The sequence below is a fragment of the Syngnathus typhle genome, linkage group LG10, assembly GCF_033458585.1.
Source record: "Syngnathus typhle isolate RoL2023-S1 ecotype Sweden linkage group LG10, RoL_Styp_1.0, whole genome shotgun sequence".
Classification (NCBI taxonomy): domain Eukaryota; kingdom Metazoa; phylum Chordata; class Actinopteri; order Syngnathiformes; family Syngnathidae; genus Syngnathus; species Syngnathus typhle.
Genome location: NC_083747.1, coordinates 5,289,902 through 5,314,913, shown reverse-complemented (window position 1 = coordinate 5,314,913; position 25,012 = coordinate 5,289,902). Strand labels below are relative to the sequence as shown.

At 40.4% G+C, this 25,012-nt stretch overlaps 1 protein-coding gene across 3 annotated transcripts in view; it reads left to right on the top strand.

The window, feature by feature from the left end:
- The window catches only part of fhod3b (formin homology 2 domain containing 3b), a 59,118-nt gene that overhangs the window by 25,012 nt on the left and 9,094 nt on the right, over nt 1-25,012 (top strand). For all 3 annotated transcript variants that reach the window (XM_061289279.1, XM_061289280.1, XM_061289278.1), the window contains 11 exons: nt 8,016-8,083; nt 9,529-9,634; nt 19,502-19,596; nt 20,029-20,140; nt 20,580-20,674; nt 20,758-20,901; nt 20,973-21,214; nt 23,998-24,105; nt 24,179-24,313; nt 24,401-24,451; nt 24,696-24,886. In XM_061289279.1, the coding sequence (XP_061145263.1) occupies nt 8,016-8,083; nt 9,529-9,634; nt 19,502-19,596; nt 20,029-20,140; nt 20,580-20,674; nt 20,758-20,901; nt 20,973-21,214; nt 23,998-24,105; nt 24,179-24,313; nt 24,401-24,451; nt 24,696-24,886 (1,347 nt within the window). The remainder of the gene's footprint in view (nt 1-8,015; nt 8,084-9,528; nt 9,635-19,501; nt 19,597-20,028; nt 20,141-20,579; nt 20,675-20,757; nt 20,902-20,972; nt 21,215-23,997; nt 24,106-24,178; nt 24,314-24,400; nt 24,452-24,695; nt 24,887-25,012) is intronic.

Sequence of the window (25,012 nt, the reverse complement as noted above, 5' to 3'; positions counted from 1 at the left end):
GGTCCTCGTTGTCTAAACTTGTTATGCTGTAATTATGCAGGGCAGCTGCGTGCGCTCACATAAACATTTTTTTTCTCATTTTCCTTAAATTCCTGGTGAATAATTCATGAAACTGAGGGCTTACCGTTTAAATCGAACATTTGCTTGTTTTTTCTCTTACTTGATTTGGTCAGGTGTCGACACACTAATCAAACTCGGGCACCAGTTGCCAACCGAACCAAGTCTTCTCGGTGGTCTTGGTTTGGTTCCAAACAAATTTGGGGCCTGTTCATTTAGGGGTGAGGAAGCAAGCCAACCTTTATTTGCTCCAGCTGTCAGAAACCCAAGTGTGACCCGAAAGGGCATAACGTTGACGTAAGTACAGCAGGTAGTAAAGTGCTGAAATGGGTAATGATTAACAAAAGATGTTTTGGATCGGGTTTAGGATTTAGGTTTAGTCTAGGGTTAGGGTTTAGGATGGGTCGTATGTCGTTTTCTCTATATGGGGTAAAGCAGACTTTGGCTTTTACGGCTGTCTGAAGCATTCAACATTCATTTTTGTAATCATTTCTGACACATTGATACATTTCTATAATCCAACCTAATCTGCTTCATTCGCTGACGTTATACAAGATTGCCAGATTGCCTTTTCTTTCCGGTATATGTACCCATTGTTGCAGCCATGCGTAAAAAGTTTACCCCCTGCCGAGTCGAGATCAAAGTCTGGATGTCTTTTTCCCCTTCCCCTTGGAGGGATAGTTAAGCCTGTTAACTCCTCTCTTGGTTTGAGAGATTGTCATCTAGAGACTGATTTTGCAAAAGAAATATTTAAAGATAATCCCATATCATCTTTGCAATGCTAATGCTGATGAATTATAAATGTCTTGTGCAACGTTGTTAGTCCCATATGCCCTCACCTCTGCTGCCAGGAATTTCTAATCTCTGTTAGAGACACAAAAAAAAACACAAATTAAAACGGGGTTGTGTGTGTGTGCACCAGTTGTCAACTTCATTCCACGAATGTCTTGCATTGCAGTGGTTTTTGTTGACATACTTTTGGACCATAATCTTTGCAAATGTGAATACCGTGACTGACTTTGGCGAAATAAGTGGCGAAATCACGTCATTTTACCTTGCACGAAGACGGTGGAATCTGCAATGCTGTGAGTCAGTATACCTTTATTTTTATTTATTTTTTATCACAAACCACAGGGGCTGTAGGCATTATGATCAGTCCCCCCCCCACCTTGACAATGTCACGCTCTTTGGATGCATGACTAGCTCTTAATGGGGGTTGTCCAAAATATTTCCATTTTATTTTTTAATGCTTAGACATGTTTGTTAGGATGCAGGTATGTCACCACACCTCGAAAAGTATGTAAGCTCTGATTTCCTCTCTCATATGCACAGAAATCTTTCCAAAAGGATTCAATTGCTACTTTTCGATCGTTTTTTTTATGGCATCAGATATCGACTTTTAAAGACAGCAGGCAAAAAAAAAACTGCTGATGGAACCTGATGGTTCCAGTTTGGTGAACCTGTTGACACAAAAGTCTGGTCGTTGGAAATGTTGATTTGGTTCTACTTGTTCTGTGTTCAGTGGAATGAAGAATAGGTCAATCCAAGCAAGGCTTTCCCGTCTGTGTAATTGCGTTAAGCTATTCTCGCAAGCCTTTTCTCATAAGGTGTCTCTGGTAGCTGCTAATCTGACCCTTTCTCAGACTCTGCCACCTGTCAGCAGTCACACAGCACTTCACACCAGCTTAGCATAGCCAAGCCGGTGCCAAGGCCAAGGAATGCGACATGACAAGGCATCCATGCAAGGCCAAGATTGTAGCGATAGCTCAAGATGGCATATTATGCGCTCGGAATAACTCGAATACCTCGTTTTACATCTGCGGTTAACCGTCAGAGAATTTCTAATGATGCTCATTTATCACCGAATGTCTTCCGAGGAATATTTGCAAAACCTTTCACCGTAAAGACTTGCAGAGGGGGGTGGTTTACACACTATGAAAACAAAGTCATGAGTCGGCTTGTTGGGTGACTGTTGTCAGTGGTGGCTGGATCAAAGCTAATGGCTTTAACTGCACAGAGCCAAGAAAAGAGATATTACCTCGCACCTGAGAACATATCGATGTTGACGTATCTTGTGCGTAATTGTGCACTGACGTGCGACACGTAAAACTTGGGTGTTCTTCGCTTTGGCACAGGTTGTATTTAATTTTCCGTTAAGGTACAGAAGATATTGCAAGTGCCGCTATAAATATGAAATGTGAGTGTCCATTAGATGCTACGCAGTGGTGCTTCCCCCCCACGTGTCAGGTGGTTGACATTTGTAGCGAGCCAAGACAGTCAGCGAGGCAGCCAAGAAGAGAAATGTTTTTTTTTCTTCCCCAACAAAATGACTTGAAATTAAATTTGATTCTGTGTAACAAAACAGTTTTAATTGTTGATCTTAATTTGAAACTCCTGTCAATTACTTTGTCAGCCTCTTTTATTGGTTAAAGAGCTAAATGGATGCATACATCTGATATTTCTGCACAATACGAGGACCTGTTGGCTCCAATGAACTTGTAGTTTACCCGACACAGTTACAGAAATAAAGTTCACGACTATCATCTGGAGGTGGTTAGGTTACCACAACTTTTTGAACGCATTAGTTGATTTGATTTAGTTGTGGTACAGCTGGACCTGACAGACGGCCACTACCCCCAATCGGACCGGCCGCGAACGTTGATCCGCTAGCTTTTTTTTTTTTTATGTGTGTCAGGCCTTTGTCTGATGCGCTGAATGCTTGCATGCCTTTAGTCAGTATCTGTGTCAGTGGTGCTTAGTGTGGGGAAACCCTGCTGAGGACGTGAATGGAGGGCAGTGGGCTACATCAAATCAAAACAGAGGAAAGAAAAGGGGGAGGGGTAATGATTCATTTGCCCGGCAGATCTTAATGAAATTTTTGTCCGTCCTCGTATTAGCTTTGTTGTCACGCATCTCTGCGCAGAACCAAGTCAAGCATCAGATAACATCTTGACGGGCGGTTAACGTACATATTACACCGGCAAAGCAATAGAGCTTCAGCCTGCCGTGCCCGTCAAGCACCAACAACCTCCTAATAAGGACTCGTTGAAGAAAAGGATACTCAAAGACAAATGTCACTGCTGCCGAATTAACGTGACTGACACAAAACTAAACTTTGACCATATGTCGGATGTAAACACGTCAATAAACACCACAATCCAATTTCCACTTGGGCACAATGGGTGCTGTTGAGCTCTGTGGGGCAAGTTTGGTGTTTATATGAACTTGGCTGTGGTATGTCTTTGCATCAAATGGGCCAGGAGGGATCAGATGTCAACCTCGGGTACCCCGCTCACTTGAGATTTTGGACACGGTGATGTTTTAAGCAAATCCACCGATAGCACACCTGTGAGGGAAGTAGAATTTAAAGAAACGATGGTGGTTTATTTGGACATTTGTATCTGGGCAAGAATGTCTCCTGACAATATTTGCAAGGTCTGCTAGCGCTGTGCTGATGATCAGATTATGTTGCGGTTTATGACTTGTTTGGTCTTTTCATCTCTCCCCCATGTCTCTGATTTTACTGTGCTTGGACTTTCACGCCCTGTGTGTCCTGGGAGGCCTTCCTATGGCTTCCAGTGACAGAGGCTTCTTCAGTCTGTGTGGCCCCGCTCAGTTTTCTCTAATCTAAACCATCATCACCACATGGCTTTCATCATAACATGCAAAGCATTTCCAAGCAACAGGAACAAATTGATGAATGTCTTTATTCCTTTGTGCACATTTTCAGCATCCTGTCAATGTGTGAGAGTGAAAGTGCATATTCGTGCAGGCGTTTTTCTTAATCCAAGTATTACCTAACGTGCAAAATCAAACACGGAATGTGAGATCAGTTTTACCTGCATTGTTGCCAAATAATTTCCACCTGAGTGCTATAATCTGCTTTCATTGACCCTTTATTCACCTTAAGTCAAGCTGAAGGGGGTGATTCTTGGCGTGCTGAACGTCAATGTCGGAAAGTCGTAAAAATTGATTGTATCGAGTTTTTTTGTTCTTTCTGTAGTCTGGGAAACTGAATTTTTACCAGAGCTTCAAACCAGCAGAAATGTGGCAATGTTTTTGTTTGTCTTGTTGATCCTGTGGTTTAGCGTGCAATGGAGTTGTTCATCGAAAAAGGCAAATAACAAATAAAAACTGTCTGAATCTTATTTAAAATGAAGCGCCGGGTATTTAGGGGAAATTTTCTAATAAGGGACACTGATTTATTTTTCTCAATTTTAATCAGTAGGCAACCTCCCCCACAAAGGTAAATATCGTCATCCATTGACGATTGTTACGATTCATCTTTGCTTTAGATGAACGACGAGGACAGACAAAGGTTTATTGATGTTACCGTGGCTGGAATATAACTTCTGAGAAATAATCACACGGATGGAGGATTTTATTTCCCCTGACTAGTCCAAAAACAACCCAACTCTCAGTGCTTGCATGTTATGTTAGTCAGTTAGCAGAAAAAGCAGCACAGCTCTCAAGGACAAAAGGCCGGCATGATGAATCGCCAACTGTAATTTAACTGGAATTATTCAACTAGTATAGTAATATAGTATAGTATTTTTTATCTTGAATGAAAGTTTATAGGTTAAAAATTATGTCACCTTTACTTATAAGGAAAAGAAAAGAGAATTTCAATTTCAGTAAAAAAAAAAAAAAATTAAAAAAAGCATCTTATTTTCTCTTTTGGCTGCATCTTTCTTTGTGGTATGAGGATTTACTCCTAGCATATAATTACCCTCAACCTACAATTAAATCAAAATATGTATTGAATAAATCATAAAGCTGTAAATGATTCAGGCTTATTATGCAGCTCAATTTATGGTTTTAAGCAGTCTTACAAAAGATGAAGCCAAAATGATATTGTCTGTCTCAAACATATGCTATCACTTTAGATTTGTTTGGGCTCTTATTCTAAGATTTGCATTGGTTCAATAATAAAAAAAAAATCCTGACAAATGCAGCAAGTAGTTGGAAGTCTCAGCTGGTTCCAGGTAAACATGGCTGCTAGTGTTGAGGTCTCTGAAAGAATAAGCTCCGTGGTTTCGTCCCCGGCTCGGAAAACGCCAGCTCTTCGGTGTGTATCGTGCCAAACGGTATGGAACTAATCTCCACTGAGCTATTTCTCATTAGAGACGGGCCTCTGAGAGCTTCATCGGAAGGTGGACAGGGACAGGGAAAAGATCCTGCAGATGTGCCTTATTTAGTGTCGGGAAGGAATAACTTTCTGACACTTTTATTACAATCCGGAATAAAGGGCTAAGAGGGAGAGAATAAGTCTTGATTGTATGGCTACGGGAAGATGGAACATGCTTCTGGATTTACTGGAGCCTAGTCAATGTCAAGCCAGGTGCTGATCCATCACTGTCATTGAGTCTTCCTGTGATCTGGTCACAGTCACTTGTTAAGCAGGACTGGGTGTCAGGTATTTGTTGGATGATTTACATTTAGGGTCTTTGAGGAAGAGCAGTCAAATATTCCAGATTTAAAATCAAGAGTGAAAGCAAAGACGTTCCATTGGAAGTCATTTTCCTTTGTATTTTCACCTCGAGCGTCACAATTCACTTTGAGATATTGAAATCAATGATAAACATAAAAAGATCAGTCTTAAGATAAGTTCAAATATCATTAATTATATTGATCATATATGCCAGCTTTGGAAAGATTAGCCATGTGGCTAACACAATGTAGCAGAAAAAGAAAACACATTCCGTTATTTCAAAGCTTATCAGCTTCCAGATTTATTGTTTGTGGATGCTGTTGCCTGACTGTGACATTTTCCATAAAAAAAACGGCCTTCCTCATTAGCCATTTCAATGTGTCAAATATTCTCAGCTCTGATCCACTTACACATAATAGCATCCTGTCATAAATCAGAATCAGGGAAAGATTGTGAAGTGGACGAGAACAGTTTGAGGTGTTCCATTTCAGCAACCGCATATGGTCCAATTTCAGCTCACAGTTGACAATCATGCCACCATTTCATTTTTTTAAGATGATTAAGATTGGACAACGGCTGCTGAGTGACTTTGGTGCACTACACCTGAAAGGACGCAATTGCATACACAATATGGAGCTCAAGGTGCTGAGACAGCAGACTTGACAGTTTGTAGTTAATCTTTATAAGATGCTTACAAGATGATTTACTGCATCATCACACCCAAAAGCGACTTAAACCACTTCTTAACCCTGCAAAGCCTGAACTATTAGATCATTGACAGGACATTTATTTTTTTCAGATTTTACTTTCAAATTGTATAGTGTTGAATGGAACTGAATGGACGCAAAAATCCAATATTATCTTATGTAAAAAAAAAAAAAAGGTCATTCCACGAACATCCGGTGGGTTTAACCAAACTGACTGATGTTTATGAAACTTTCTGTACTTGTTTATTTTGATGATAAAACACTAAATTTCAAATTTCAGATCAATTTGGGAGCTATGACCCCTCGAATTTTAATATTCCCTGCAAAAAGGGGCGTGGCTGCTTCCTTTGAACCCTTCACAAAATGGGTATTGTTGGAAAATGAATTCGATAGGTATTCCAAATCTACCATCATTTAGAAGATTGTTTCACATTCTAGGAATTTTACCTTTTGAAAGATCATTTGACTTTAAAATGAACCTTATGAATCATATGAGCTCCACAAAACACATCAAATATAAAAGGAATGAAAATATCCATACCCTCTGATATTCAGTTATTATTCATTGACTTTTCATTGAAATTTGAATATTTATTTGCAAACCAAGCAATCCACTAAGGGCTAATAAGGATGAACGTACATTTGAAAGATGTTCCTATTTCTTTTGCATGGAGTCATCTTTTTACAAAGTATGTAGTGGTATATTGCAAGATAGTTGCATCAGTGAGCCTACACATGCTGTGGGAAAATCCTGTGTGTAACTGGAAAGGCACCTTAAAAGACTTTGCCCGCTTATTCTGTCTGCTCCCGTGTCTGGAAGTAGGCTATGTGTGCCTACAGAACTGGCAAGCAACATACATCCTCTCTCTTTCTCCCTCTCTTCATCCGCTAAAGGGATTTACTCGCTTGCTGCAATGGCCAGCAACAATAATGAATGAGAACCTTTTGCTCAACATCCAAAGTCTATGCATCTATGGGGTGTGTTTGTCACACTTTAGAATGGGATTAGCAGCATCTGTTTGTAAATAAGTCGCTCATATGTGCATGTGTGTGTGTATATGTGTGTTTCTGCAATGCAGCATAAGTCATGTGTCAGAGAGTGAGGAGAGCCTGATCAATCAATCCTTGCTGGCAAAGTCATGCACCTATCCAATACCTAAAATGTGCATCCATTACGAATAAAAACAGCAAAATAATCAAGAAGACAGAGAGCGGATGTTAAATTAGACAGTTGCTGCATCTGCAGCAGCACTTCTGCTGAGTCAGAGAGCGTTCAAGAGCATTGATGGGACGACATGCTCAACACTGCCACTCTCTGGCAGCTGTGCAAGCTGCTTGCAGGGTGACAGATGACCAAAATGTTGTTGCAGGAAATGTTCTCGAGCATAAGAAGGACCCACATAGTTTTCAGCATGTTTCCATAACTGATTAAGGACATGATTGTTCCTTCGCCATTGTGGTGTTTCTGCCATGAATTTGCATAATGGCAAGCTGCAGATTCAGCAACGTCAGCAGGAAACTGCTGGTTAATTCTGCACAGATGTGGCGTCTCCTCTTCTTTTTCGTCCCGCAGCATATTTTTCACATTTAGCTCGTCGGGAATAATTGCTGGTATTGGAAAAAAAAAATAGTTGGACACAATGGAGTGATTTCTTATTCATGGCAAAGTGAGTACACTTAAACCACAATTCATAGGCGGTTCATTTAGGGTAGGATAAAACAAATTTGTCATATTTATTCATCATTTACTTTGAGACAACATTATCGGAGGGGAAGATTCCACATGTGTGACTGATTTATCTCCTTTGCTCTTCATGCAGAAAAACTCTACAACTCCACTGGAAGAGAACTGAGGAGAGCCCTTTTTTCCCTCAAGCAAATCTTTCAGGTAAGTCGCCCTTCTCCGCAGCTGCTTTCTTCCACTTCCACAATGGTTGTAACAATCACGATGGTAAAGCTCTTATGGAAGCAGTTGAACCCCCACAGGGGGAGAGAAGGAGCCTTGATGGCCCCATAGTGTTGGGCTGCTGTCTTGCATGCTCCCATCTGAATGCTGGCCTTTATCAGAACGTGCTCCAGTCGGGCTTTAAATAACAATGTTACTGACAGGTGAGACTTGCAGGTGGTTTTGTCGTTGCGGATGGAATTGTCAGAACAACAAATAAGATGTAAGGGATCACTTTGCTTGTGCTGAAAAAAAGGCTTAAAATAGATAATATAATTACAGTTTCAGTTGCTTTGGTGTCAAATATAAGACCCGGGGGCCAGATATGGCCCGCCATGTTGTTTTATGTGGCCCGTGAAGACAAATTGAGATACTGCTAGTCATTTTTATTAGTATTCATCTTTTTAAAATATTTCAGCAGTTTTTACTCATCTCAGAATTCAAAACTTTATTCATGGGTTTGTTCTGTAGCTATTGACATTCCTAATGGCCGTCCGAAGGAAACTACGATATGGCCCGCAACAAAAGATGAGTGACAGTATAATACTTCAATGGTGAAAGAAATTTATCAACCATATTATTTTCTGCCTGTCACATTGCTTAGCAGGTCATTGTTTTATGTATAACATCACTCACGCCTCTAAAACCTTTAAAAAGAGTTTGGCAAAATGATGTAATCACTGTCATTTCCTTTATGAGCTAATAAAGCCTTGTTGTCTCATCAGGGGCTTGTCAGTCCTACCAATTCAATCAATAACAAAAATAAAAAAAGTATTTTTTCTCTGATTGCACATGATTTTGAGCTAGTGTTTTGCTGTGCAAAGTTATATGATAGCAAAATCAATGTATTGTAGCAACAAAAAAAGTGTTTGGTAACTCAAGCAACATGACTTTTTCTTTTTTAATTTACTGAGAAGTAGTGACTTTGCACTCGTGAGGATTTCACCCGACAGTGACGGTATGCTTTTTACGTCCAATAACATTCTCGGATAAACGTTTCACTATGCATTGTTTTTGTTAGTGTGTGTGGTTCAAAATAATACCTGGTGTGTGTAAAGTTATGATATGAAAGGGTATCTATCTAAAAGCTAAAACAAAATACAAAGCATGAGTCGATTTAGAAATAGAGTAATATTTTTGCATTGCAATTGCAAATCTTGCTGTGTCGTGGTGAATGAGTTGGGAGACAAGCACGCGGCGCAACTAGTAGTGCAACAACCAGTTAGCATTGAGTTGAAACGCCATTATGGACCATTGATTTAACAGACATGATTGTTGTGATGACGTTTTTATTTTTCATTCCAAGGCTGTTTGGATGAGCTGCGACAAATATTTAGTTTGGTTTAATGTCAAATTTGCTAACATGTCTTCTCTCCTCTCCTCTTTAGGATGACAAAGATCTGGTGCATGAGTTTGTGGTGGCCGAGGGACTGACTTGTCTGATCAAAGTGGGTGCTGAAGCTGACCAGAACTACCAGAATTACATCCTCAGAGGTACATTAACCCCACGGTGTTTGATTACATGATCACACTTTCACTTTGGGTCTGAAGGAGGACTTGGACCAATCAATCCCCAAACACTTGTCTTTCCATAAACCTGTCCCCGAAGCATGTGTTTACAATGTAAATTGATACCTGGGCTGTATGACCTTCTCAGATGAAGAAAAAAAAAAGCATATGAAGCAATGTTGAGGCCGAGTTTGATGGCTGCTTAATTTATCAGTCCCCTGGTAGTGAAGGCGAGAGACCACATGCTTTCAGTCCAGATAGTAGAAGCCTCACTCAGCAACTGCAAGGTCACTGACATCGAACTGCCGGTATCAGGGTCACACGTGCTTAAGTAGCTGATAAAAAGCTGTTAGGATCATTAAATTTACCCCCCTTTTATATTGTGCTTATCTTTTCCTTAGCTCATGTTTTTTTAAACATCTCTTGTATTTGTTTTATAAGCCTGAGCCAAGAGTATCAGTTTTGCTTTGATTTTTATGTGATCCAACTAAGGGTTGCAAGATTACAGGAATTTACGAAGATGGAAACTTTCCATGAGGGTAGTATACGAGAATTATACTCCAGCTGGAACTCGGTAATGTTCTTAATTAGAATTAGATCATAAATCGAACAATAAATATAGAGTGACACGCGCACAAAAAAAAAAAACAACTTTGTTGAAGTTGAATCATGTTTGCACAAATGTTAATAATTATTACAGTTGAAGTAGATTTTCTATTCCTACTTTATTGACTGGTGGTAACTTCATGGAAAGTGCAATGCTGGAAAATGACCTTTGACATTTGAGCAAAATGCTTCCCAAGTGGCTGCACCTGTACTTTTATCCTTCTAATGAGCATCACTTCAACCGGTCTCCTTTTTAGTGACCTTCCTGTGCCACGTTATTTATTTATTTATTCCCTTAAAAGAGTCATTGCCCCCTTGTGCAACCTTTCAAAGAGTTGACCTTGTCTGGATGTCAGTGACAAGTTACCTCTGCCCCCCCCCCCCCCCCCCCCCCTCATCCCTCGCCTATGCAGGTTATAAAATTGAACACGACCCCTGCTTGCATTCTGTTAGCACTTTTTTTTTCTTATTAGCGAATTGCACATGAGTAGGAGGTGGTTTTATTTGGAGCCTCAAGCATTGGGGGAGATGTTAGTGTTGCTCAGTGCTGAATGATGAGACCACATCTCATATTATTTTATGTTCCTATCTGATCAAAACACGCTTATCTTTTATTTGCTCCTTTTCAGGTTTCAAAATCACTATGAGAAATTTAAACACAACCACACTCCCACAAGAGCCTTTAACCCATGTTAATTCCTCATCTTGTTTCTCTTGACATAACCAAGGAATACTGAGAATGTAGAAGGTCCGTGCCTCCCTCTCGTAGAACTTGAGCTAGTTTGTAGATGTGTGCAGCTTTAAATTTGATGACTGAATGAAATATGGAACTATCTCACAGAAGAGAGGATTTAGTGGGGGTAGGGAAGGAGCAAAAACTCGAGATGTTCCTACATGCACACAGACAGAAAAGATGCACAGACACTTTTTCTGTGCTTTTGAAAAGAAAAAAAAAAGAATAAATCAATAGATAAATAAACAAATACATTTTAAAAATTAATTAATTAAAGTGATTAATTTTATTAATAATTTAAAATATTTTATTTTGTCTGGGAATGACCAAAACAACTTGGATCTACTTTTTAGATTAATCTTTGAGTGTAGTTTAAAAAAAAAAAAAGCAAAACGAAACTACAACCTAAGGATTTTTTTATTTCTTTTTTTGCTTTGTTTTTTTTAATGTGCTGTATTTCATGTTGAAGCCAGTTTGAAAAGGTAAGAAAGACAGCCTTGAACTTTTCTGTCTGGAGTGCCTTTCAAAGCTCCCTCATGAATCAATAAAACTATTTTAGAAAATGGAAAAAGTATTCACACCTGCATCTAGTGAGCATATATTTTATAAGAGCAGGTTCCCAGACTTCACTCCTTGGAATATCGCCATCTACACTCACATCTTACTTTTTCCATTTCTCACTTATTGCCCTGAAGGTGTCTGTGCCCAGTTCGTGCTATGATGTGGGTTATTTCAGGGTCCGGTCCCTTCTTAGGGCCCCCTCGCACCTGGCTCACAGGGCTTCCAGCCTGGGATTTAACTTGCTGGAGGCCTGCAGTTGTGGCCCAGAGGGGACCTTGCATGCCTTCATCACCCCATCAGTGCAAATGGGGATGAGGTCACTTTTTCGGAGGGTGTTTTTTTGTCATCTAGTTTAGCTACTTTATGCTCAGCCATGCTGCAAGGTCACTAATACACGGGAGTAATTAAAGCCTCATTAGATTTGGTCATTCTTCCATCCATGGGTGATTTACACAAAAAAAAATAATCCTGTATATTTACGCCGAATGGGAACCTCAAAGATTGAATGATTTTAGGGTGACGCTGATCAAAACAAATTGAGTCATCAAAACAAATGGTGCCATAGAAAATAATAAATAATATGTGAAAAATCTGTTACACGAGAGTAAATGAAAGTATTTCCCAAAAGTTTAAAAATAAAATAAACTCGGATGACCTACTACAAATAGTCATATTAATGTGATTTTTAGCATTTGCTGTAAGCACAATGCTCCTTTAAGTTAGTCAAAGTAAAAAAAAAAAAGATGTGGGAGCAGCATCAGACAGACAAACCAATTACAGCCAACTTGAAGCAATTATCTTTTTCTCTGAAACGGTCTCTGTGGACAGTCTTCAGCGTGGTCTATGTTTTTTTTTACTGACACCAACTCTACTATTTCTGCCCCTGCACTGTTTTTATGATGAAACGCACCCAAGTTGACATTTTGAATCGACAAGGAATGAGGACAAACGTTCCTTCCTACCTTTTAAAGTCGGCGAGCGTAAGGGATCGTGCAGCATGTAACGCTTACGCAGCTCCCTCCCAGGAACATAAGTCATTACATGCCGTATTATGTTGTACAGTGGATTACATGCTATAGACTTGGCAGTCCAGTTCTAGTAGATAAGTCATGCTCATGTTTCTTTTTGTGCTCTTAGCACATCTTTTTTACTCTTGATTTTGTCTCTTTGGCATTACAGTTAAGAGGTCTGCAGTTTTAAATGACGTGGCGGTTACAAGGCTATAAATTGAAGATCCTTGAATGGGATATTAAACTTTTTGCTGACCTCTACAAGAGTAACCGAGTAACCTTTTTTGTTGGAGTTTAATAGCTTTTGTATCAACACAATCATTTGGATGTACAATGAGTGTCGGAAAGGTTTCATGACTGGGGTCTAGACAGACCACAAACTTTTTTCACTTCGGTGTGGGCCAGACGACGTCTATATGCTTTATTCAATGCACAAGATAAGCTTGACCATGTCAACATTTGACAGTTCCTGGCCAAGAAGAGCATTGGTCTATTGGAGTGTAGGATCCCCACCTCCTCAAGCTCAAGGGAGGCATCAAGGCAGCTCTTTTTGAAGATGTAGATGACATCAATATGGCGATGATGACAGCTGCAGAGGATGGCGGATGAATTCTTCCAGAAGTGCATAAAGGCATGGCAAAGAAGGCTGGGAAAGCACTTTAGACTCCAGGAGATTACTTTCAAGGGAATCTTTTGTAGTTTTTTTGTTTGGATTTGAATTATATTTAAAGGAATCAATGTTGTGCGAGGTGTCCTGCACCAAGCAACAGATTCCTGTCCTTGCCGCTTTGACAATTTGCTGGGGAAATAAGCGACCGAAGGTATCGAAGTTGGATTGTGTCGTCTGGCTGTGTTAGTGCTTGGCTCCACCAGAGGAGCCGGACCCTTAGTATTGCCCCGTCGTGCTGCTTTTTTACGGGAGCTGTAATTTTAGAAGTAGACAGTTGGAAGTGGACAGATGCAAACAAAAACTGGAACAATTTGAATGTGTTTATTGGAGATGGGTTCATTTCTATTTCTATTCCATTGTTGCAAATTCTAATTGACTTACAACTCCAAAAATTGCACCTCTGAACAAATGAGTGGCACACATGTTTTTATCCTGCAAGTCCTCAACTCCGCTGGTGACATTTAGCCTCCGGCATGGTTTCTCTCCAAATGACTCTCTGGCAACTCAATTAACGTGTTCAAGTCTCAAAAGCTTTTGACTCAGCAACCTTTACATGAAAGGAAACCTTGACCTTCTGACATTGTTTTTGGTTAGATCATACCAGTTACCCCCAGTTCACCTCAGGTGAAAGCTAACAGAGCCCTTTCGGTTCCTCCTTATACGGCAAGGCAATTTAGCTCCACCTGCATGACCTTCATACTGCTTTTCTTCTCCCTTTAGAACTGCAAGTGTCTTACAGAACAAGAATTTGAGCATTTTACTAGTACAAATGTTTTTCTTGGTTTATAATTAAACATTTACTATTATCTTGCCATGTGTGCATATAGTGTTATGATGTTATTGTTGGAAGATAGATGACACATTCTCAATAGAGCAACTCTTACACAGTGTTTTGGCCTTTCCTCAGAAGACACCCTTCATCATCACTAAAAGCACCAAAGCCTCAGTTGTGCTGAGAGAGCAGTAGTAATGTGAAAACCGAAGCGTCAAATTTTCTTCATGAACCAGTTGTATATTTTGGCTCCTCTTGATCGCACTTTTGGATTAAAGACATTTAAAAATGCCAAGTCAGTGTACTTTGTCACACTTTTGGATTAAAGACATTTTAAAAAAAAAAAGTCAAGTCAGTTTACTTTGAGCCAAATGTGGAACAGTGCTAGAACAGTAAAAAAAATAGAACTGGTTCATGAAGCAAATGTGAAGCTTCGTTTTCCCATCACGTGAGAATCATGCCTATAAACTGCGCACTATTAATAGATGTTCATTTTATTTGGGAGGATATCAAAGTCTCCTCCAAAGTCTCCAATCATTTAAGGATTGAATAGTAAGTTTTACTTATGTGATGCATATAAGAGACTTAATGTCAAACCAGGACTCTGTACTTGGAGTTCTTCACAAGGCTTCCAAAGCTTGTTTGTATGTCATTAAGAAATTTATTTGGGTTTTGGCCCACAGTCAGTTGTCAAATGCCTGCAGATGTGCGCTTCACATCAAATTGAAAGCATCGTCCTTATATAGTGCTGGGGCTTTTGTGTATGTCTGGCAGTCAGTCGCCTTGTTGACTGGGGATGTTTTGGCGGGGGCAAGTTGTCTTGCTCTAATGTCAGGTCCCGTGAGTATGCTCTCCATGAACAGTTCAGACTCGAGTTAGAAGTAAAGGAGCAAGTGTGATAAAAGGGAATATGAAATCTAACTTCATGGAGTCCAATAATATTTTATATGGGCTTCTATATTTTGGTCATGCTCTGGAACTGTGATTTGATTCCTTAGTGTGAATTTGTCTTTTGAAATAGGAAATCTTAATGGGTTCTGATGAATCAAAAACCAGATTACACAAGCTTTTAGGACGTTTGAGTTTGTTGATTTGGTTTGATTACTTCTATTTTTTTCACTTTGTGATTCTCATCTGTTGTTTCCAGTGAACTTCCCATTTTTTTTTATCATGCCTTTAAATGGATGTTCATGTTATTGCATAGGAGATGTTGACATTGGCGGCAATTTTAGAGAAAAAGAATGGCCGTTAAAGAGTTTCTAAACTTTGATTGAAGCGTGTCCAGTTGCCGTGCATGCGCGTCTCTGACCTGTGAGTGCAGCTGCTTGCTAACGCACAGCACAGCAAAATAACAGCCTGAACGCCACGGAGATTTGGCTCCTCTCCCAAAGTGCTGATAAAATAAATTCTCCTCGATGACGGATGGTCCAACTGACCCGGTTTTGTATACATTTCAAAATTAAAAACCAAAGGGGCAAAGTGATGAATGAGTTTGGGAAAGGAGGCTTTTGTGTTGCATCTTTCCAGATAAGGTCGCTCCGTCGGAGCCAGCTGACTCATGTTGGCGCTGCCACCCGAACCTCAGATTTTTCTCACCTTGGCAGCGGTCAGGGAGCAGCCTTCCCTTCACATTCCTGTGGATTTGCAGCATAATTGCTGCGGTTTACGAGAGAGAGGTCTTTAAGAAACACTTTCAGAACCACGGCTGGAGCTCAGACGCTGGCTTTGGGTCGTTCATACAGAAGGTCTTTGCTTGTTGTCCTTACGGCCATGTGTTTTCTTCCCAGGCTATTCTTTCCCATCGTGGATACATTTAAATTCCAATCATTGAGCTTTGAAGGCAGCTCACCGTCTGCCAGCATCTCATTACGTGACATCCATGCAAAAGGGGGCAAAGCGCTGTTATTGTTGTACTTTGTGTGAGGTATTTTCGAGCTGCTCATGATTAACCCAAATGGAGGCCCACATTTTTGGCCTCACATCAGTGCCTGAAGTGGACGCTGCCCTGCACAGACTCAGCGCTCACATGCTCTTCTTATTAATTCTCCCAAGAATATATTGATGTTGTCTGTTCAACAGTAAAACATTTTTATTGGTCTATTTGTTATCATCCGTGTTATTATTACGTGACGATCCAGTAGAGAGTTCCGATTGTTTGTTTTTGCGTTATTATTTAAATATGTGGAAATACAAAGAGAGTAGTGCTAGTTTAGTAAATAAAGTCCTCGCACTTATTATTGCCAGTCGTCATGCAATCATCAATACAGGGAAATGAGTTTACTTCTCGCAGAGGTGGCCGCCATGTCACTAAGTAGACGTTTCCCATGATTGCATTTTCCGTAATGAACGGTAATTTTACTTTTTGAAAACAACTTACAGTATCGTTTTGCTTTAACGGGATAACTGCTCTCCATGTGGTTTCATGTCTGTTTACCTTTGAATGTTCTTAAACTTTCGTTGGCATTAACTAATTCCATGACGAAGCGTTTTTAAACGACTCGGAGGGTAAGATCGCCCGTGGTGCGGTTTTTACTAGCGTGGATAAATGTTAACGCATTTAAGATACATCGGCTACACAAAATCCTCACTTGTGTCATCGTCTCATTTAGTGGTCGACTTGGAAGCGCTAATGCGTCGTCTGTCAGCAGCTGAGCGTTCACGTTGAGCGATGCCACACCGAAAAGTCTCATTATGTTCTTTTACCCTTCAAAATCTTTTCAGCCATGGGTATATTCAATACTCAGGTGAACTGGCCCAGTGGTCATATCGTAGGTCAACTAGCGAAGAATGTTGCTGGAAAGTGTGTTAGTTTGAGTTAACTGTTTGGATGCTGAAGTCAATAGAGCAGCTGTTCATCATGTCATTACCCCCTGTCACTCATCCATCAGCAGTGCTGGCAAGCAGAACGGGGGTGAGAGGGTGACACTTGAATTCACGTTGACTGAGGAGGTTAATCATGTTTTTAGAAACACACTCTTGATGTGCTTTACCCCCGACTCCACATTGTCCACGCCGACGCTCAGGGCTGGCCGCATGAGAGGACTGTCAGGAATGCTCGGGCCTGACATGTTGTGAGTAATTAACTCGGCTTGATAAAAGATGAACTGGAGCCTTCACACACACACACACACACACGGTCAGGAACATACAGCCGCTGCACCTGGGAATTCTGGCTTATCTATGGCACACTGATAATTTCCAGCCCCTCCAAAGATGAGAAGTATGTGACTGAAGGTGAAGCCTCTCATCTCATAACATGAGGAGCAGTTTAACATGAACAAGTGAAGATTAGTTGCTAACTACTGAGGAGCTCTCGGTTAAGCCACTAAGTCTTGGATGGAGCAGTTGGTCGGATATAACCTGCTTTATTGGGGCCTTGTGTCAATTTGAATGTATATATTTATTATTGTTTTTTATTCAAAGCTCATGTTTGTTAGGATTTTTATTTTTTTTGGGAGGAAATCCTGTCAGTGTTGTCTTGTCACATCCAAACAGGTCAAATTCCAAGTTTATATAGACAAGAATTCAAAGAAGCTCAGTTATTTTTGTCTGAAAACTAGTAAAGACAGTCATTTTTTAAACCAAATTGGAATGTGCGGGACGATGATTTGCCTTGTTGAATTGTTAAGATTGTTGTACACTTAGCAGAGATGTGAATTTGTGGCAGAGGGCAACTGAGGTCAAAGGCCAAGGGCACTTCTTATTTGTTACTTTCAAGCAGACCAAGAATCCCTTTGAATTCCAATCATTTAGATGACATTTGATGGACCAATGGTTTTTGCAGATGAAGAACTTGAAAACTTGATTTCCAGTAAAACATTTACCAAAAGTTGAGAATCTGAAACAAAAATCAGACAGTTATTTGACAATTTCACTCGATCATACTTTTGTTTTTTCCCTTCCCAAGTATATTTATGGTGTTATCCATCAAAAATAATGCATTCACATCATTATGCTAAAATACTGCATTATTGTGATTGCATTATTTCTTTGTGGTGGAAATTGGTGGAAATCTGTGTTCATTATTTCTCATTAGATTATTTTGAAATCCACATTAATTTATGGTCAAACAGCTTCCTGGGAAACATTCTGTTTGACTTCTGATGCTCTACCAGTTATTACGAATCAACAACATCAATAAGTTACTTATTAATTTTGAAAGGTCTCCTGAATGGTAAATTGGAAGTTCTCTCAATTTTACTAAGTTTTGTTTATATTTTTTTCCCCCAATGCCCCCTCCCCATTGCCATTAGCTGATTAATAGAGGTAGTGGGGTCAAGCTAGGCTCATCCTGTTAGTGTGAACGCATTAACCCCTTGTTGTGTGTGCGGCAGTGATCACTGAGGCTCTACTAAGCACCTACTGTTTGAAGGGGGGGAAAAAAACATTTGTCAGTTCAGCTGTACGTCTTCCCCTTCCCCCAATTCCCTCCTTAACAGAAGCCCCACACTTGTCTGACCCGAGCTCTTCCCCACTGAGATCCCTTGACTCTTATTTTCCTCTTATTTATGTATCCGCTTACACATGGAAGTCATGTCAGCGTCCATCGAGGCGGTCTGCTCAAATATTTTCCTTACAGTCACGTCGGTTGACTTGAGGGATGAGTGCGTCGAGTTGTTTTTCCAAGTTTCTCCTGGACAGTAGCTCAAGTTTCTATGGGGTCCACAGCAATATAATCAACACCTTTCATAACAATACACATCTGTTTGCGATGTTCGCCTTTTATATGAGAAAGGGTCAAGCTCATTTTCCACACAAAAACCGGCGGCATAAAACGTTTGATTTTTTTTAAAAAATGATTCACGTCATTCCCTGGGAAAGTGGCGGCAGTGTGGCTCAGTGGTGGAGTGTTTGTCTCCCAGCTTGAAGGTGGTGGATTCAATCCTAAAGCCACTGTGACCATGTCAAAGTGTCCTTGAGCAGGACACTGAAGCTAAATTTGCTCCCAGTAAGGCTTGGCAGCACCTTGTATGAAATGACAATAAAAGCAATAAATAATTTTAAAAAAAAGTTCAAACTTTGTGTAAATAAAGTATTTTATTCTAACAGTATAAACTGCTGAGATTTTACTTAATTAACCCATTAAGGCTATCTAATTAAAAAAAATCATAAATTGTCTTAAATTAGACAAATATTTAATAAGCTAAATTAATATAAAATAAATTATTCTAAGATCTCTTAATGATGTACATTTTTAGTGGTGCTAATTTAGGTCGTCCTGTACTTTGCACTCCCAAAAATGCTGTTCTGTGTGTGCGTGTGTGTGTGCGTGTGTGTGTGTGTGTGTGTGTGTCATGGTTCATTCTTTCAAAAAAAAAGGCCAAGACGACCTGCTGTGCATTGCCACTGAAATTAATAACATTGGAAATTCCGTAGTTCTTCCACTTGTTTTGAGAAGGACACTCAGTTCTCAGAGAAAAGACAATAACAAGACTTGTCTGGGTGGATGATTAACTAAACCTTCGCCTCCATCTCGTTTTTTTTTTTCCCCCCTCTCCAGCTCTTGGACAGATCATGCTATTTGTGGATGGCATGAATGGCCTCATTGCAAATAAGGAAATAGTCCAATGGCTCTACACCCTTGTCGGGGCTAAGGTAAAACAAAGAAAGTTTTTCTTTTATTTTTATTTTTCAAGTATGATGCTATGGTCCACTGCCTGATCATCATATACGTTCTGAAATTACACACTTATTTCAACCTACAAGTTAGTGTAGTCAACTCAGCCCCCTAGTGGCTAGATTGTTACACTTGGTTGTTACAGTAACCCCTTTTTTAACCATATATTTTTTAAAATCTTTTTCCTATATGAATTGCTTTTATATTTATAGATGCTCACTATTAATGGTGTTCAATTTCTGCTGAATTAGCACCCTGTATACTTTAGTTTTAAGTTTTAGACCGTCACACACCAACACAATTTCCTGCCAGGCTCTTATCAAGTCACGCAAGACCGGATACAATGATGACAAAACTTCACTTAGGAACTGTGTTTATAAATTGTCCAATTTGCATTTCCTACTGTGCAGTTTCGTCTGGTGGTGAAGACGGCGCTGAAGCTCCTGCTGGTGTTTGTGGAGTATGCAGAATCAAACGCCGTTTTATTCATTAATGCCGTGAATGCTGTGGATGCCAAAAGAGGTAAAATGATATCTAGGGAAAGCAAAATAATAGAGTGAATTAGAACAAATTAGTCTAGTCTTATTTGGATCATTTTTGTAGAGTGAAGTCAGTAATTGCAGAGGAATGCATCTTAATTAGATCAGTGCATTGGTTGAGTTGAATTATAATCTCAGTCGAATCCACTTGTCGAGTGCATAGATAAAACTTGAAATAGGAAATGTTGCTCTCGATTTTAAAACAGCCTTTTCTGAATCTGCGCCGAAATTCAAGTGTAGGAATGTATTTCCATATGTGCCCTGTGTGTATGACTGGCAACCGGCCCAGGGTCAAATGTCATCTGGGATAGACTCCAGTTCAACAGCGACACCAATGAAGACATGTGCTGTGAAAAGAAAAAAAAAACAAAAGACTGATTCTTCAATGACCACCATCTGCTGTCTGGATTTGACTATTTCAGGCACCAAAGTATGGGGCAACGTCATGGAGATCCTGAATGAGAAAGACGGAGTAGATACTGAATTGCTGGTGTATGCAATGACGCTCATCAACAAGGTGGGTAGAACTTCACTAAACTAAGTTAATTTCCCAGGGTTCTTCTCATTGAGTTGTACTCCTTTCATCCACTTTTGTTTTAGACTCTGGCCAGTCTGCCCGATCAAGACTCTTACTATGACGTGGTGGACTGTTTGGAGGAGCAGGGCATCGAGGCTTTGGCACAGAGACACCTAAGCAGGAAGGGCTCTGACCTTGACCTTGTAGAGCAGTTGAACATCTACGAGGTCAGAAAGCTCCTCAACAAATCTATTGTGATGTCATCTTGTATTTGACTTGTTTCTGGTTTTATCCCAAGACGACTCTTCGCCGCGAGGACGGTGACGATGAGACGCAGATACCTCCGAGCGGCAGGAAGGAGCGCCGGCGGGCCAGCATGGGCGGCACCAGCGAGCGACGCGGCCTGGAGAGACGACGTAGCCGCAGGCATTCTCTTCAGAACAATAGAGGTCCCGCCTCGGCACCGGCGTCGCCATGCAGCCCTTATGCAAGCGGCATCCTGCCCTTTGGAGGCCAGCGGGTTGAAGACATCGCCGAAAGGTGAGGTGCCAAAAGCCACTGATAGAGGATATCCAAATGTTTCCATTTTGACTTCAGATGTTGCAGTTGGGTTTTATCAGCACCAGTCAGCGGACAAAAGTACTCGCCCCTCACCTGATCACTACCAGTCTTAATGCATCACATCCCAGCCAGGTTTTGAAATAGCATACCAATTAAACCTTCTGGTAGCTCCCAGGTCTGGCCGGTCATGCGATACCGGCCCACTACAGGAAATTCTAGCGGCCTTTGAAGATCAACGTTTTCCATTTTGTTAATGAAAGCCAGAAGGGCCCGTGCGAGCGATGGATCTAAATAGAAAACGGGCAACAAGACTCACGTGTGTGGAGGCAGAACAGGAAATAACACTGAGTGTATATATCTCACTGAAAGGAATCACCTCCTCGGTCACTAAAAAAATATTTTTAAAATAATATTTGACAAACGTGCCTTTGTCCCTTTTTACCTCCATCAGGGATGTTGTGTTCCCATCTTTTGATTTAGTTCTTTTGTCACCCGGATCCATATAAGTCATCAAACATTACTGCCACCTAGAGGACACATTTGGCCTCCTGCGTGGCGTTCTGCTTTTTTTTCATCACGTTTGTCTTTTCATGGTGATTGGCAATTTAATTTTAGTGACCTCATTGTTTTCAAAAATTCATCCAATTATGATACCCGTGTGTATGCAGGCTCTAAATTTTTTATGGAAATATTTTACATGCCGTGTTGAGGCATTTTCGGAATGTGCACAATCACTTGCAAAACATGTTTCAGATAAGTCTGAAAAAGTAAAACATAAATTGGACTTTGTCGAGGGACCAACCAGGAAGTAGCCTTAACATAAACAGTCTCACTTTTATTTTAATCTTAATAAATTGATATCAGCTCAAAATAAAAAGCAGCTAACAAACATTCTTGCACCTGTTTCTCTGCCTTCAACATCTTGTGACTTACTTGCTTGCTGCATGTGTGTGTTCAGTGTTTCCCTCAAAATTATAACCGGAATAAAGCGTAAATCAAAGCACTATGATTTCTCGTTTACTTTTAGCCTTCGCTGAACTGAAATAATGACTTCCAGAAATGGAAAAAGTGAGTCCGTTGAGAAATATCTTACATGGGGAACACTGAGATTTGTCAGCATGTTTGTGTTGTCTTTTTCCAAAGTCATTTTTGCTTCTATCTTTTCACTTTGCCTGTCGCACTTCTCGTTCTTACGCTCACTTCCCTCCTTTGAAACCTCAAACCGTCCCCTACCGCAGAGATGAGGAGGAGGAGGAGGAGGAGGAGGAGGAGGATGAAGGAGAGGAGGAGGAGGAGGAGACAGATGATGAATGTCATCCAGTCACTGAGTCCTGTAGGCAGGACGATCACAGGTATTGTAGGCTAACTGTCCTGGATGGGATACAACCAACCCATTATGTCCTTTACCCCCCCCCCCCCCCAAAAAAAAATACACTGACTAGAACTGACCATAAATCAGTGGGAACCCAAATTCGCTCTCTGCAAATAAGCAAATTCTATGAGCTCATTGTTACCACAATACATCAAGCTTGCTCGTTGCGATAAACCTCTAATTGTAAGTCCTGGTATTTCGTTTACAATGCTACTTTTTCTTGGCACTTAAAAAGTGCTTTGGTTGGAGTTTACCCCGCTTAGCTCGGATTAGCGTCGAGTCGTCATAATCAGTTAAATGGAAAATTCTCGATAAATAATTCTTTTGGTTTGGCTCAATGAAATTGGGCTCAGTGTTGCTGTTTTTGAATTCTAAAAGACAGGAAGTTGATCATCTTAAGGACCGCGACATCCTCTCTTGTGTCTGTTGCAAATCATCGCAAAGATTTTAGTTTGAAATTTGTCCCAAATAAGCACATAAGCATCCCAAATCCTGTCTCGTAGTTTCTTGTTGATTGAATCCATGATAAATGTGCTCCTTTTTTTTATTCCTTCCTGCCTCCTTCCTGTATTGGTAGTGTTTTTTTCCACCACTCTTATTAAAACACCTCCTTTCCCACCACAATCTGTCTGACTTCCTTAAAGACCTGTGGTTAAAGGGAAAGGAAGAAAAAAAAGTTCTTTTTGCAATTTCCCGGAAAGTTATTTTGAGATTTTTATCACTCATCGGGCTTTTGTTTTTCATACGAACCATCGTTAACACAAGACGAGTCAATAACTATATTTTAAGACCAGAGAGATATTTAGTGTGAGTCACTGTCTCTCTCATCAGTATTCACAAAGTCACATTTTGCTGTTTACAAAGGGGTACTAAAAGAATATTATCGTGGGAATTACGAGAATAAAGTGTTGGCGACAGGATGAAAGTAAAGATGGTACGAAGATGAATTCGTAAAAGCATAATTTATTTTCTGAGACAAAAATAGCTTTACAACAATAGGGTTGCGATTTTATGAGGGAAAAACATTATTGTTTAAAAATGGATGATAACGAAATTGTAGTTTTTTTTTAATTCCCTGTCTCCATCTACTTCTTTTATGTGTAATACTGACAACTGTCTGGTTTCAACTTCTTTGTTTCACACTTCCTCCCACCTTCAGTTTGACTAAAACATCCAACACTCTCAGAAAGACCTCCTGGGCTTGCTGTAGAACATGATAAAAGTAGTGCTTTGCCGCCATCACATGGCATCCTATATTTGTTAAGTTGGCTTGTGGCATCTTGAGGCTTTTGGCTTGTGGCATCTTGAGGCTTTTGGCTAGAGGGTCAACCTGTCAATTATTTTTTTTTTGCTATCTGTGATCGGGCTTATTGTGTTGATCCGTTTACAGGGTTACTTCCAATGAAGCAGCACAGCCAGATAAGCAGCAAAGTCCAGAAGCACCCAGCAATCGCTTCACTAGTACGGCAACCTGCACACCGGAGTCTAAAACTGAAAGGTTGGCATGGATGACATTCTCTAAACTTATCAACACTCCAACATATATGAATTTTGTCTCTTTATACATGCAGACCTGCTTTAGGAAGCTTGCTGAGCTCCTCGTACAGGCAACATCAGGAGTCTTTGGCTGCAGAGAGGGAGAGGAGGCGCATGGAACGAGAGGAGCGTCTGCAGAGGATCGAAAGGGAGGAGAGGGAGCGCTTCAAGTCAGTCTCATCTTGCAAAACACAAAATTGACTACTACATTGTCAATCCAAACCTTCATTTTTTTTTTCTGTATCCATCCATCTCAGTCGAGACTATGTTGAAAAAAGGGAAGAGGCGAGACAAGCCAGAGAGGAAAGGTGGGTTTTACTTGGTGCACATCAACTGACAATATTGTTACAGTTGTAATCATTGATTTTTTTAAAAATCATCAAGATCATATGGAAAGAATTTGATTAGCAGCTGCAATAATAGAAATCAGTAAATCGCTTATGTCAGCGTTGTAATATTTATTCCTGTCAGCTGTATTTGTGTGTGCTTATTAATTCAGAGTGCTGAAACATCATGATCTTAATAATTTAACATTATCCTTCGCTGTGGCAGGTACAAGGCCGTGGAGAGGCTAGCGGCCGAGGAGTACGAGCGAGAGCGTCCTCGGATGCCCGTAAGAGGCCGTACGGAGATCACACTGTGTTTGAGTTCCAACCCCGCCGTCCGCTCGGCATCTCGCTGTGTCACGACTTCATCCATCGCCTCACAGCAAGACAAAACACCCGATGCTCAGCAGACGTTAGGTAAACAATTATCATTAGCATGAAGGAAAATAGATTCAGATGTATGTTAGGATGGATGAAAAGATGCACTGATATTTTTTATTAATCGAGATAGTGAAGTGACAAATCTAATCTGAAGCTAGCAGT